Genomic DNA, 12,697 nt, shown 5'->3' on the forward strand with positions numbered 1-12,697 from the left:
TTATCGGCTCACCGCGTGAATGCGCTCATTCCTGTGCTGTGCGCGTGTCCGTGAGGCGGAGGCTTGGCATCCATCTGAACAAGGCGCGGCTGTCAGAGAGAAGCAGTCGGCGGCAGGCGGAGAGAAGATTTTAACGAAGGTAAGTGTGGGACATAAGACTGGAACACTGTTTTCTCCTCTCGCGCGCAGAACGTTTCTGGTCTGGACGCTGCAGTATCAGCCTGAGGGGCGATGAGCCCATTATCGGACAGCAGACACGCTCCGCGTCTCTCTCCAACTTCAGTGGGCTGGTTTGACTGCATTTGTTTGACATGTGACTCACCCTCTGGGAACGACATTCAACCTCGTTTTTGTTGTTTGTTTTTTGAGTGTTCATATTCTTGAGTACAAAAGTTCAATTTACTCACCTGTTGCAGGTTAATAATGAGGGGGGGGGGGGTCATGAATCAAACCTTCAGAAAGTTTTAGTTAATATGTGAGTTCTATGTTAACTCAAATGTTTTGGCTTCTTAGTTACACAGACGCCATCAGGAGTTCTTTCAACATTTCATTTTCCAGAATAAACCAGAATTTTGTACATTTGTGCTACCCTGAAAGATTTTTTATTTTTTTTGTAAGTTGCATTATGGGTAATGTTTTATTCCATTGTTGTTAGACTTTGCCTTGTAACTGTTTCATAAAATTCCCTGCCTCTTATCGGAATCCAACCAGACTGGGGAAAATAAAACTGAAACAGCATGCTCTCAATTTACATGAGCTGGTGTGTTTGCAGGCTGAAGTTACTTGTTCAAACGCTCACTGATGATTACAGATCTTCACATCAATAGAAGTTCAACATTTTGGTGTTTGTGGTTGTTTCTCCATTTCAACAGTGGACGTCAACTGCTGAAATAAAAATAAAAAAATCAACATTTATAGTTTAAATAATAAATAGGATACTTGACGCAGGAGTCATTTTAAGTCAAAATCCTGCAAATGATCAAGTGAACTTTGGACTACAGTGTTGAGGTTAAGTGGCTTTCATGATTTCTGATTGGTTCAGAACCGATCTGATGTCTATGTGAGTGGAAAATGTTATAAAATGTCTTTTTGTTTTTAGTTGTTCCAACTTCTTGCTTTTATCACAGGGAGTCCATAAAGTATCAGAGAGAAAGGAGTAATGTATTACATGTGGGAAAGATAAAAGACGGGCCACACCGGGGGCCTGCAACCTTTATCACCAAAAGGAGCCATTTTGGGGGGATTTTCCACCAAATCAAGTTTAACTGGAGCCGCAAAACACGTTTAACCTTTAAAATGAGGCTGATGCAGCTTGTAAACTTTCATAAATAGTTTTGATCCCAAAAAAATACTGTTATGGTTTATTTATGAGGTTTCAATTATAATTCAACACTGAACATTTCATTATATTTGACCTGTTTTTGTACCCGAATTTCATAGTTTCAGTCTTTGTTTTTGCATTTTCTGTAAACCATTTTGACATTTTAGCAATTTTAAGCGTTTTGGGTTTTTTTTAAACCGTTTTATCTTTTCTTTTTTTTTTTTCATTTCTTGTGGTTTTAACCATTTTTCCAGAGTTTACTTGTATCTATTTTTTATATATTTTTTTAGTTAACAGTCCTTTTGAAAATGACCCTGTTGTGGAAAATTAAGTTAAGTGTTTATTTGCGTAGAATTTAGTGAAAGCTTCATGGAGCCAATGCAGAGAGGCTGAAGAACACAATCTTACGTCCATCACACCGGTGCAGAATCGTGTTCCGGAAGAATGTAAACGGTGTTGCTTTACTTTGCCCGTCTGTCACCGTCTTTTGTCTTCAGGTTAAACACCGAACTGCTGACGATGTCGAACACTGGGCTCATGGAGCAGATCCGGAACCCTCCTCAACCCTCGGCACCGAACCTAGGTGAGACCAGGCGACGACTCAACCATGGACTCTTGTTTTTCAAACGGCAATTAAAAAGGTTAATTTATTTGTTTTTGTTCTTGCAGTCATTTGCAAGGTGTTTTTTATTGCCATCCCCATTGCTCAGATTGCCATCGGTAAGTCGGAGATCCATTTTCTTGAATTTGTTCCGACACACAGAGTTTTAACTTCCTCCTGCCGTCGCCCCGTGTTCACCAGGGTCGGTGTACCTGCACGACTGTCCACGCAACCACCACATCCCCATCTATCTGATAGTGGTGGGGGTCTTTGGTGTGATGCTGAGTGTGGTTTCCTGCCTGCCGGGAACCCGGCAGGGGAAAGACGAGCCGTCCACCTCGCTGACCCGCGCCTGCAAAGTCTGGAACTCGCTGACGTCCGTCTTCCTCTTCTGCTGGTTTATCACAGGTGAAATTACAGAATTGCGCCGAGCGTCACCTGGCTATTTGGAGGTTTTCCACTTGTTCACCTGTGTTAGAATGTTCCCCGCGGCAACAGTACTCATTAAAAAAAACTAGAAAATTCCAAAGGAAATTTTGTGTGCCTGCCTCTCTTGCTTGATCTCGACGTCTCCATGGCAACCGACGCAGATCTCCTTTTATCTCATTTGTATGGGACTTTTTTTAGCAGTTTTTTGCGATTTATTCAGAAACGGTTAGTCTCGTCATTAATGAACGTTGTGCCCCACAGTTTGATGTGCTTTTGGGGTCTGTGCTCTCAACAGTGTGGAACTAGTCACCCGCAGAAAAATAATAGTAATAATAATAAAATTAAACTGCTGCATAGGATAGTATTCTTTGTCCCTTGCTACTAAGGTAGGCACAAAAATATTTTTTTTTGGTAGAGTGGGGAATAACTTAAACTGTATAAGTCGGTCATCTATAAAACAGCTGTTCCATCAGTTCTTTTCACATACAAAAGCAAAATTCCAAAAGATCTGCATATCTGTGCAAAATCAAGTCAGCAGCCTATTACGTCCTGATCCTGCTAAGCCGGTTCCCTTGGCTGTTGTTTCGCTAGACGGCATATAGGGAGGGGCGTATTGTCCATCATGCAGTCTGCGTTATGGTGAGGAAGCTCATTGCTTTGTGGTTTTCGGAGAGACTTTGCTCTTGCTTCTTGCTACAAAGTCCAAAAGATGAAGCTTCGTCTGACTGAGGGTTTCAGGAGCTCTAACTATGGGACACAGTGAGACAGAACAATAATACAGACTCTCTACAAGCAATTTATAGCAACCAGTCGGTCAAGAAATGCATGTTTTTCAACTAAGGGAAGAAACTGTCATACCTTGCGAAGGTCCCTGCATGTACATGGAAACTATGCAGAATTCACTCAAAGCCTTCAAGCAGGACTCGGTACCTGAGATACTCTCGCTGTGAGTCATGAGAGTTAACATGTGCAAACGTGTACAGCTCCATCCTGCTACTATTGGTTCAAAATGTAGCCAAAATGCAGCCTTTTCTTTTTTTTTTTAATTGCTCAGTCTCAGAACCATGTTAACTAGTATGAACTGAGAATAAAAGTGAAAACACAATATTATTGGGTTAGTTGTAGAGCTATTTCATCGTATTGCTTCCAGTCCGTCCGCCTGTGTGTGTCGTGATCAACTACTAATGGACCGTTTCTATTTTGTAGGTAATGTGTGGATCTACTCTGTCTACAAGCCAGACTTCAACAAGAACACGACGAATATTGAGCAGTACTGCAACAAGACGCTCTACCTGTTCGCCTTCTGGACCATGACCCTGGTCTACATCCTCCTGGGTCTGTTGCTGGTCTGCGGCTGCTGCCTCCTCGTCTGTAGATTCGTGTTCGGCTGCGAGGATCCCGACGACACTTAGATGCGGAGCGGCGGGGAGCCGGGGCGCGGGCCTGCACCAGAGGTTACTGCTGGAGACGCTAGCATTGCGAGTACGGCGCCCAGAGCACACATCCAGTGATGGATGATTTAAACTTGGGTCAAGGCTCATGTTGGCTGATCTAAACGAGGTGAAATGGTTACGTGATTTACCACAATACATGAAGAAATCGTATATTTTTACATTCATGGTCCTAGGCACTTAATCAATACGGTTCTGTCAATCGATATCAACATGGCTTTTTCCAAATTCAGTTATGTTCTCACATCTGCCTGATGATGCACTTAAGAGAAAAAGATTTTTTCTTTTTTGTCTGCTGGTTTGTTTTCCTTTTGTAACTCTTATTCACTAAACTAATTCCTTCACTGCTGTAAAATGTACACAAAATATTAAGATGACATGTAATTTAATGTGAATCATCAAATGAAATCAAATGTATTTTGTAAAATAAAGAATTAAAATGCATGCAAAAGACAAGAGTATGAATCTGTTATGTCTATAACTTTTGGTCAAAGTAATAGAAAGATTAATAAACACTGACAACTGCCACTTTTGCACCAAACTACTGTGAATGTTTTTAAAGATTTCTCGGCTCTTTTATTTAAAAATCCTCTGGTCCATAATGTTGACGCTGATCGTAGAGCAGTTTGCTCTCTGCTCTCAGAAGTTGTTGTCATCTGCTGTCGAGTCTCGGCTCTGCGTTTCCTCCCTAACTGGACTATTTATAGAAAACCAAATTACCCCCAACAACTGTTTATTATGCATCCTATAACACAGAAATATAGAACCATATAATTTACATACAAAATACAAAATGTACTATATATATATTCATGTATGGTTAAAATGTAACTTCACAAACTTTGAAGAAAAAAAACATCCCAGTTAGTGCTTGGAACAACTTCACGGTTCAGGTGAAGTTGTTTTGTTTTGAAAGTGTTAGGGCCTTCATGGTGCGAGCACATGTGTCAGCACGACTTGCGGGCGAGGGCTGCCAGTGCTTTGGCGTGGATTGGCTTGTAGAGGAGCGTGAAGCTGGAGGGGCTGAGCTGGCCGTTACCCTCCGCGTCAACTTTTCCCATCAGCACGTAGTTCAGGCCTGGAGAGGAAACGCATTCGGGAGAACAATGTCAAATATCTTCAGAGAAATGGGTTTTTGTTATCGACCAAAAAGGTGGCAACAGTTTGTTTTTGTTTAATCCTTTGGTAAGTATACATCTTGGTGTATTGTTTCCTTATATACAGTCGATTGTTTCACATTTGGTTCCACAATTTAAGTGAAGAATCATCAGCAAACATTGAGATTATTTGACATACACTCATTATGAAACGTGTTGCTTGATAAAGGCCAAATATTGTCAGTTGCAGCTGCAATGAGTTTGATGAAACACAATAAAGCTTTTTTTTTTTTTTTTTTAAATATTCATTTTGCCAAACCTAAATAAGGTTTAAACACACCTGAGGTAAGACCTGACATTTTTAATTCTGCATAATTAAAAGGCCTAAATTGCCTGAAATAAAGAAAAATGGATGCACAGTTGTATTCAATATGAAAATGTACCCATTTGAAGGTTTGTTATGTATTCTTCTATTGGTTTAAAATACATATACTGCATATCTCAGAGTTGTGTTGAGCCTTTGTGGCAGCAGTGATGTAGTGGTTGGCTCTCTCCCCTCACAGAGAGAAGGTTATCGGAACCAGTGTGGGTTGGAATCTTTCCTATGTGTTTTCCTCCCACGGTAGAAAACCTGCTGTTGACGTTAATTGTTGCCTCTAAATTGCCCGTGATGTGAACGTGTGTGGTTGCCCGTCTCTCTGCGTTTGCCCTTCGATAAATCCAGAGTTTGGACGTTGTACCTTTGGCGACCGCAGGGCATCTCTTGCAGGTGGAGGTCAGCGTGACCGACATGACGGGTCCCGCTTTGGTGATGTTGAGGCGTCCTGCTTTGTAGGCCTTGATCAGGAACACCTCAACAGTTGCTGAGCCTCTCGGTCCGGGAGTCACAGATGTAACTTTACCGGCGATCACTGAAGGAGACGCCGAAGCGTTAGAGGGAAATTTTCAGTTCAGAAAATGAAATGACCCGGGGGGAAGTTCTCATGTTTCTCACCAAAGTCGTGTGGGCAGAAGCTTGTTTGGAGGGTTCCTGCTCTCTTGCAGGGTTGTGTACACAGTGGGTTCAGTGGCAACGCTGTACACACACAAACAAATGTCAAGAACACAACCTTGCATCCTAACACACTATCTGGAGTGAAGTGGCTGAGCTGATGGAGTTCCACTTACGTTTCTTGCTCACGGCAGGCTTCTTGGTTACCGTCTTGCCTGGTCCGGGTTTCGGTGATGGTTTTGGCTTTTGCTTCGGTTTGGTTGTTGGTTTAATTCCACCCCGAGGGGTGGGCTTCACTGGCTTGATAAGGGGTTTTCTTGTCGGTTTGGTCTTTGGTGCAGGTTTCGGTGTGGGTTTGGCCTTGATGCTGGGTTTGAGTGTCGGCTTGAGAACCTTCGGTTTGGGTTTGGGTGTAGGTTTAGGCTTAGGTGTAGGTTTTTGTTTCGGTGCAGGTTTAGGTTTGGGTGTGGGCTTTTTCAAAGGTAGTTTAGGTGTGGGTTTGGCTGGTTTGGGTTTAGGTGTGGGTTTGACTGCAGGCTTGCCGGTAGGTTTACGTAGCAGAGGTTTCTTTACAAGTGGCCTCTTCACCAGTGGTTTCTTAGGAGGCTTCGGTGTGGGTTTGGACACAAGGCCTGGTCTCGGTTTAGGATTGGGTTTCGGGGTTGGTTTGATTGGTTTGCTGGGCTTTATCTTTTGAGGGGTGGAGGTGGTCTGAGGACTGTGGATGAAGTCTCCTCCTGCAGTGGGTCTCCGAGACCCACGGGGAACGCTGGAGTAGAAGGCCATGAATCCGTCTGAGGTCACACTGAGGTCGGACACGAACTGGACAAGGAGCTGGTTCCCATTGGTCACAATAGTTCTTAGTGGATAATTGGACAGTCAAAGAGCAGGGAAGACAAGGACACATGAATGAATGGAAATAAGCTGTTATATACATTGAGATAAAGAAAAGAACAACTTATTAAAACCTATTCTTGCAGGGTAACCTCACCCTGGTGCTCTGTCCCCACAGAATTTCCCGATCCTCCTTGAGTCGTCGGTCTCTCCCCCATTAAACAACGCCACATAGTCATATCGACAGTACGTATCAGGCTCCAGATCCAGCTTCTGAAAGTTCACCTCGATCACCTGAAAAAGAGGTCGGGCACACGAACTCTGAAATTCCTAACGGGGCAGTCCGCCGGTTTATGTTTATTCCTGAAAAACTCTCATGAAACTCGTACAGTGCAGAGCCGTGAAATACAGAGAAGCATTTACTCCCTCTCTTGGCCTTCCTACCTTTCCTCTTTCCTCACGCTCAATCTCTTGACACACACAAACACGCCCGCGGGGCTCAATGGAGCCTTTCATTTGGACTCTGTCACCACATTGGGAACACGAGGTTGAACATTTCCTCGTGACGGGCCCCTTCCCCGCTATTTTCATTCCTTCTTCTCCTCCAGCATCAACGCAGAGATTCAACACACCAGAATGACATCTGGTTTCTTTCTTTCATCTAAGTAATTGAATTAAATAAATGTCTCCTTTCTGGGGGGGGGAGACAATCTGGACCTTGTAGGCTAGGGCAGAAAGAATAAACACAAACACTTCTAATAAGCAAGCAATCACCATGACGGCTGCTGGAGGCTCCAACCATCGTTTCAAAGCTTGATCTTTTAGTTTTTGGAATATGTTTAGGTAATTGAGACTAGTAGGAATCTTACATTGCTTGGCTCTACGGAGATGTGCCAGGAGCAGCTGATGCCTGCAGGGTAATTGGAGTTTGGCCAGTTGGGCGTCCGGACAGAGCCCTGAGCTTTAGTCAGCCGTCCACCGCAGAACTGAATCTCTGTGAGAATGATTTTTTTTAAAAATAATAATAAAATGAAAGAAAGAAATGGGCATACTGCATGAGAAACATAATAAAACATGATTTATCTCCAGAAAGTGAACATTGGGTCTCCACACCTTCCATGTGTGGCTTCCCAGCATTGAAGGAAGCCAGAAAGCCCCTCCCCCCAGTGGCTTCGTCGGACACCATCTCCATCATCATGGTGTTGGAGGTGGAGATCACGGCGCCGGGCCTGAACGTCCCGCAGAAGCGGCCCAGCTTCTGCACCAGGCGGGTGTGACCATTGTAGACGTCCAGGTAGTCGTAGCGACAGGTGGGGTCGGCCTCCATGTCGAAGAGGCGAAAGGAGAGCATGACCACATGACCCTCCGGGACCTGGGGGATCACAGCATGTGCATATGTAACGAAAAGGCTGGTCATCCACAAGATGAAATCGTTCAACTTAAAAGACTTTGATCTTCATTTCCAGAGCGATACTCCTAAAGATTCTGCCCAGAAGGTTTTGTTTCTTCTTCTCGCAAATTTGTGCTCGTACAGGTCAAAAGACTCACTATTCAATTTCATATAGTTTTATTCTATTTAGTTTGTAATATTGCAACAGGGCAATGAGCTAACAGAGGATCTGCTACCTTTTATGAGTCAAAGAGCTATTCTTGAAGATTTTCACCAAATGAAATTTGTCTGGAGCCACAAGACATGTTAACTATCTGAAATTAAGTAAAGAAAATCATGGAATTTAAACATTTAGCTGTTCACAGCCACACTGTGAGTCCAATTCTTAGAACAGTTTGAGCTATAATAGCATTTTTTTTAAACCCTCTATTCTGGCTGGTTCAGCTGTTTTACCTGCCTTTTAGCCAGGAGATGAGACCAGTTTTTAAAATCAGTGTGGAATGCAATATTACAAATAATATTGCAAAAGCTTCATGGAGCTGAGGAGCCACATGTGGCTCCAGAGCGGCAGATTCACTACCCCTCAGATTTTTGTTGTGGGTCCGGGGGGGGGGGGTTTCTCAGAGTACTCCAGTTTCCTCTAAGAATTCAAAAACACTTAAATAAATATTTATCTCTAAATTGACTGTAGCAAAGAAGCCAAAAAGTTGACACCTCTTTTAAAGCTGCGGGTTGTTGCTGTCATCTCTGATTGTCTTACACAGAATACCATAGCTAAATTTCTCACTTTAAAAATCAAAAAAACTAATAAAAGCAACAGTTTCTTCCTTTGGAACGACTCTAAGTCCTTTAAAGAGTTTTCATTTATGCAATCCGTGATTATTTTAAACGCCATGCACTAATTTGTCCTGACCATAGGGGCAGAATTCTTTACACTATCGAGGAAGATTGTATACCGAAAATGAAGAGCATATTTCTGTAACCTCAAAATTCAGAATATTTGTGAGATTTGTCTGAAATGGGGCAAGTTCATTAATGAAATGGTTCGGGACTTGCAATGTTGTCTGTAAGATAGCAGTATTTAATCACGATCTCATGCTGTTTGTGTCAGAACTAACCTTTATTTTTTTTAAAGATTTAATGTTGACTAATCAGGCAATGTGACTTCAAACAAAGATGAGAGCTTGGCCTTGCTAGACTATGGAACAACATAGCTTTACTGATGTTTTGTTTTTTTGTTGCCATTGGAGCTTTAGAAATGAATTTTCCATTGCGTATCACAGAGTAAACGACTTCCCCTTTACTTCTTTGCAAACCATTTTTTTAAATTTCAGAGAATTTCTTTATACTATGAACTATATATTACTGACCTGGTCAACAAACACATGCAGTATTTAGGAGTCACTGACAGTGAATCATGGCCATGACTGTGGAGTTCCACAGGGTTCTGTGTTAGGACACATACAAATTTATGCATGCTGCCTGTATAATTGTGTTTTAAATGTATAAGCTGTGTTTCTACTGCAATCCAGATGATACACAAATCTATTTATCCATGAAGTCAGATGATATCAGATCAGTTTGTCAGATTTGTATGGGTTCTATTGGAAACTGTTTTATCCATTGTTTATTTGCACAAAATTAGTTTTTGCTGCGTTGGATGATGACAATTTAAAAGACCATAAAATTCTGAAATGGTGTTTCAAATGATGACCCACGCATAACAACTCAGTTGATGTGGAAAAAAGTGTGGCGACATTAATTCATTACAAGCTCAAAAATATTGCAAATAATAGGTCACTCAAACACATGCACATACTGCCCTCACCCTTTATTGTGCAAGCGTCTATATTTCTTTATTTGTACATTACACAATTTACCCCATTTATAAAGATTTTGAGATTTTCTATAACGTATACCTGAACTATAATTGTGTTTATTTCTTCAACAAGCCACAAAAGCCACAATAGAATAAAATTAAATGGAAAAAAGGATTTAAAATATCCTTCAATTGCATCTCAGGTTTAAATTCTGAATGCTATAAGAAGTTAAAAGATTAAAAATATAAAAAAAAAAAAAACCCAAAACAACAATTTTTGCAATAGGTAGTTTTGGTTGTTGTTGCCAAATTGATTGAAGACTCACCGTGATGTACCAGATGCATTTACTGTTGGGTTTGTAGTGACCCGGGAACCCTTCGCTTGCCACGATGCCAGAGTCTGTGACCAGGTGACCGCCACAGTGGAAGACTGGCCTGCAAGAGAAAAGACGAAAACTACAGTCTTACTGCATTGCTATGAACTTGCAGCTATACTGAAGAGTATTGAGGCAAAACCATGCACACACACACACACACACACACACACACACACACACACACACACACACACACACGGTTGGAAACCACAGTGGCACAGTCTGTCTCTGTTCTCGTAGGCCAGGGAGGCTCCCAGTGAACCCTCATGGTGCCTTTTTCTTTTTTTTTTTTTTAATAAAACTTAGTCAAACTGAACCAGTAATAATATGCAGCATATTCATGCCGCGCACTAACTGCACCACAAGAAAGTAAAGACAGACTTCAACAGGCAGCCACTTTGAAAACACCCAACGTACACATGGACCCACTTTTTCACACTCAGATAAACACACATCAAAGCAACGCCGACGCCAACTTTTAATTTTGCCCCACTAGCCAGGCCTAGACTCACTTATTTAGACGCTGCATGTGGTCAACTTGGTTTCCTCTTGAAAATGTGTGGGTGGATTTTAGAATTGAACGTCACTCCATTGATTGAGAAGCAAATTTGATTTGCGATCAATGACCTTCCGCAGCTTTCTTTTGCCTTCCAGGAATGTGTTGTATATGTATTGCGGTGGTGTAAGGCTACATTTGGTCAAAATATCTCGGTGGTGGAGTCCCTCCCTTCTGACCCTCTGGAGCCACAGGCATTTGTTTGTCCTTCATGAAGAAGTCAGTGCACACGGGCACAGAAATGAACATTTCAGCCGCCAAAAATTGTAGAATCAAGTTAAAAAATCAACTGATTTCACAGTTTTGCACAGGACTCGGGGTAAGAGCGGATGTAAATGTGTCCACTTAAATCACTCCATTAATTAGAGCCTGTTTTTACTTGGTGTCCGCCTGCCTGTCTGTGTGTTTACGGGATGCCAACCACATCTTCCTAACATTGCAACCCTCTATTTCCACTGGTAATCACAATACTGCCACCAGCAGAGGAAACAGAAAACACACAGTAGTTAATCTCAACAGCTTGCCACATGTCCACACGCAGGACGCAAAAAGAGAAAGAGAAAAAAGAAAACGAAAAACACATTCAAAGGGAGATTATAAGTATGTAAAACGACTCTTTACCTTGAATCTGTGGCGTTGGTCTGGCTCTGAGCGTAGGTCCATCCTAATGTCAAGATGACGAGAAGGCACACTGTCAACTCCCTGTCCTCCATCCTGCTGTCCACCCAGGTCAGGAAAGACGGGAGGAGGAGAAGAAGTCAGAGGAAGGAGGGATAAGCGATGCAGAGGCGTGGAGAGATGTAAGGTTTAGAGAACGAAGGGGGGGGGGGGGGGTAGTTGATGTGACAAGGTGGTGTGTTCTTGAAGGGAGGAGAAGAAAGGAAGAGGTGGATCACATGGGGGACAGAAGGCTGTTTGACATGAGAGAGGAGGGGAAGCATAAATTACTCAGACTTACAGCCAAACATAATGCATGTACAGTTCAGAGGGAAGTGACTTTATACAGCGTGCTGGTTATGCTCCAGGCAGCTGTGTTGTTGATTAACAGGTAATGTAATGGAAACGTATGTTTCTGCAGGTGTGGGCTGAAAGACTCTGTGTTACATGCGTGTATAAAGACCACTTCACTGCACAGCAAGTTGGCTGCAGGCTGAGCATCTGTACCTCCACTTTTTCCCCAAATAAAATAACGATTGGGGCCACGCAGGGGCGGGAAGACCCCCGGTTTGAGTTGAGCTCGGGGGGGGGGGGGGGGGGGGGGGGGGGGTCCTTTCATGCAGAGTTTGCATGTTCGCCCTGTGCGTAGATATTCTGCAGGTCCTGCTGTTTTCCTCCTACAACAATCCCAAAACATGTATTTGAGGTAATTGGTACTTTTGAATGTAAATGTGAGTGACTGTCTCCGTGTTTGGACTAGTGACCCGTCTGCTTTAGAGCATGGCCTTAAAGTCTCCACAAACACAGACACAAAGGATGGTATAAAAAAACAATAAGGCTGAATTTCCAGTGTTAACGATTCAGTTTAGTTGAAAAAAAATACAAAAGACTTGACAAAAATAGGTACAAGTAACGACTTTTAAATCATGGAAAACTTGAAATAAACTTGGCAAAATATTCCTCTGGCATGAAAAGAGTCCCAATTGAAATAAAGATGGTTAAAGGAAATGCAACTTTAAATATCCTCTTGAGGTTATTAATAGGAGCTGTGTCACTACAGGACCCACATACGCTACAATCAGTTTTAATCACCCTGTGCAGTGAGGTCAGCTTTTTGTTCATTTCTAAACGAAGCCGTCGCCTTTTGTCTTTTTTAAGCTGCGGTGACGATTCT

General features: G+C 42.5%; 2 protein-coding genes across 5 annotated transcripts; one reads left to right on the plus strand and one right to left on the minus strand.

Moving 5' to 3' along the window:
- The first annotated feature begins 27 nt into the window (after positions 1-27).
- LOC308123703 (transmembrane protein 272) lies at positions 28-4,260 on the plus strand. 3 transcript variants are annotated; one of them, XM_080486326.1, is made up of 5 exons: positions 28-139; positions 1,819-1,904; positions 1,991-2,041; positions 2,124-2,330; positions 3,558-4,260. In XM_080486326.1, the coding sequence occupies exons 2-5, from the start codon at positions 1,841-1,843 to the stop codon at positions 3,761-3,763; spliced, it is 528 nt and encodes a 175-aa protein (XP_080342452.1). In that variant the 5' UTR covers positions 28-139; positions 1,819-1,840; the 3' UTR covers positions 3,764-4,260. The 3 variants fall into 3 exon arrangements, with proteins under 3 accessions (XP_080342452.1, XP_080342453.1, XP_080342451.1); XM_080486327.1 differs by having other exon boundaries at positions 122-282; XM_080486325.1 differs by having other exon boundaries at positions 133-290.
- Positions 4,261-4,323: 63 nt separating this feature from the next.
- On the minus strand, positions 4,324-11,608 carry LOC308123702 (procollagen C-endopeptidase enhancer 2-like). Of its 2 annotated transcripts, XM_080486324.1 has the most exons (10): positions 11,488-11,608; positions 10,260-10,368; positions 7,838-8,096; positions 7,594-7,718; positions 6,882-7,018; positions 6,067-6,749; positions 5,894-5,974; positions 5,769-5,810; positions 5,640-5,723; positions 4,521-4,880 (listed from the first exon to the last, which is right to left on the minus strand). In XM_080486324.1, the coding sequence occupies exons 1-10, from the start codon at positions 11,577-11,579 to the stop codon at positions 4,750-4,752; spliced, it is 1,743 nt and encodes a 580-aa protein (XP_080342450.1). In that variant the 5' UTR covers positions 11,580-11,608; the 3' UTR covers positions 4,521-4,749. The 2 variants fall into 2 exon arrangements, with proteins under 2 accessions (XP_080342449.1, XP_080342450.1); XM_080486323.1 differs by having other exon boundaries at positions 4,324-4,880; positions 5,640-5,810; positions 11,488-11,604.
- Positions 11,609-12,697: the final 1,089 nt, after the last annotated feature.

The sequence above is a fragment of the Lipophrys pholis genome (genome assembly GCF_963383615.2).
Source record: "Lipophrys pholis genome assembly, chromosome: 18".
Lineage (NCBI taxonomy): Eukaryota > Metazoa > Chordata > Actinopteri > Blenniiformes > Blenniidae > Lipophrys > Lipophrys pholis.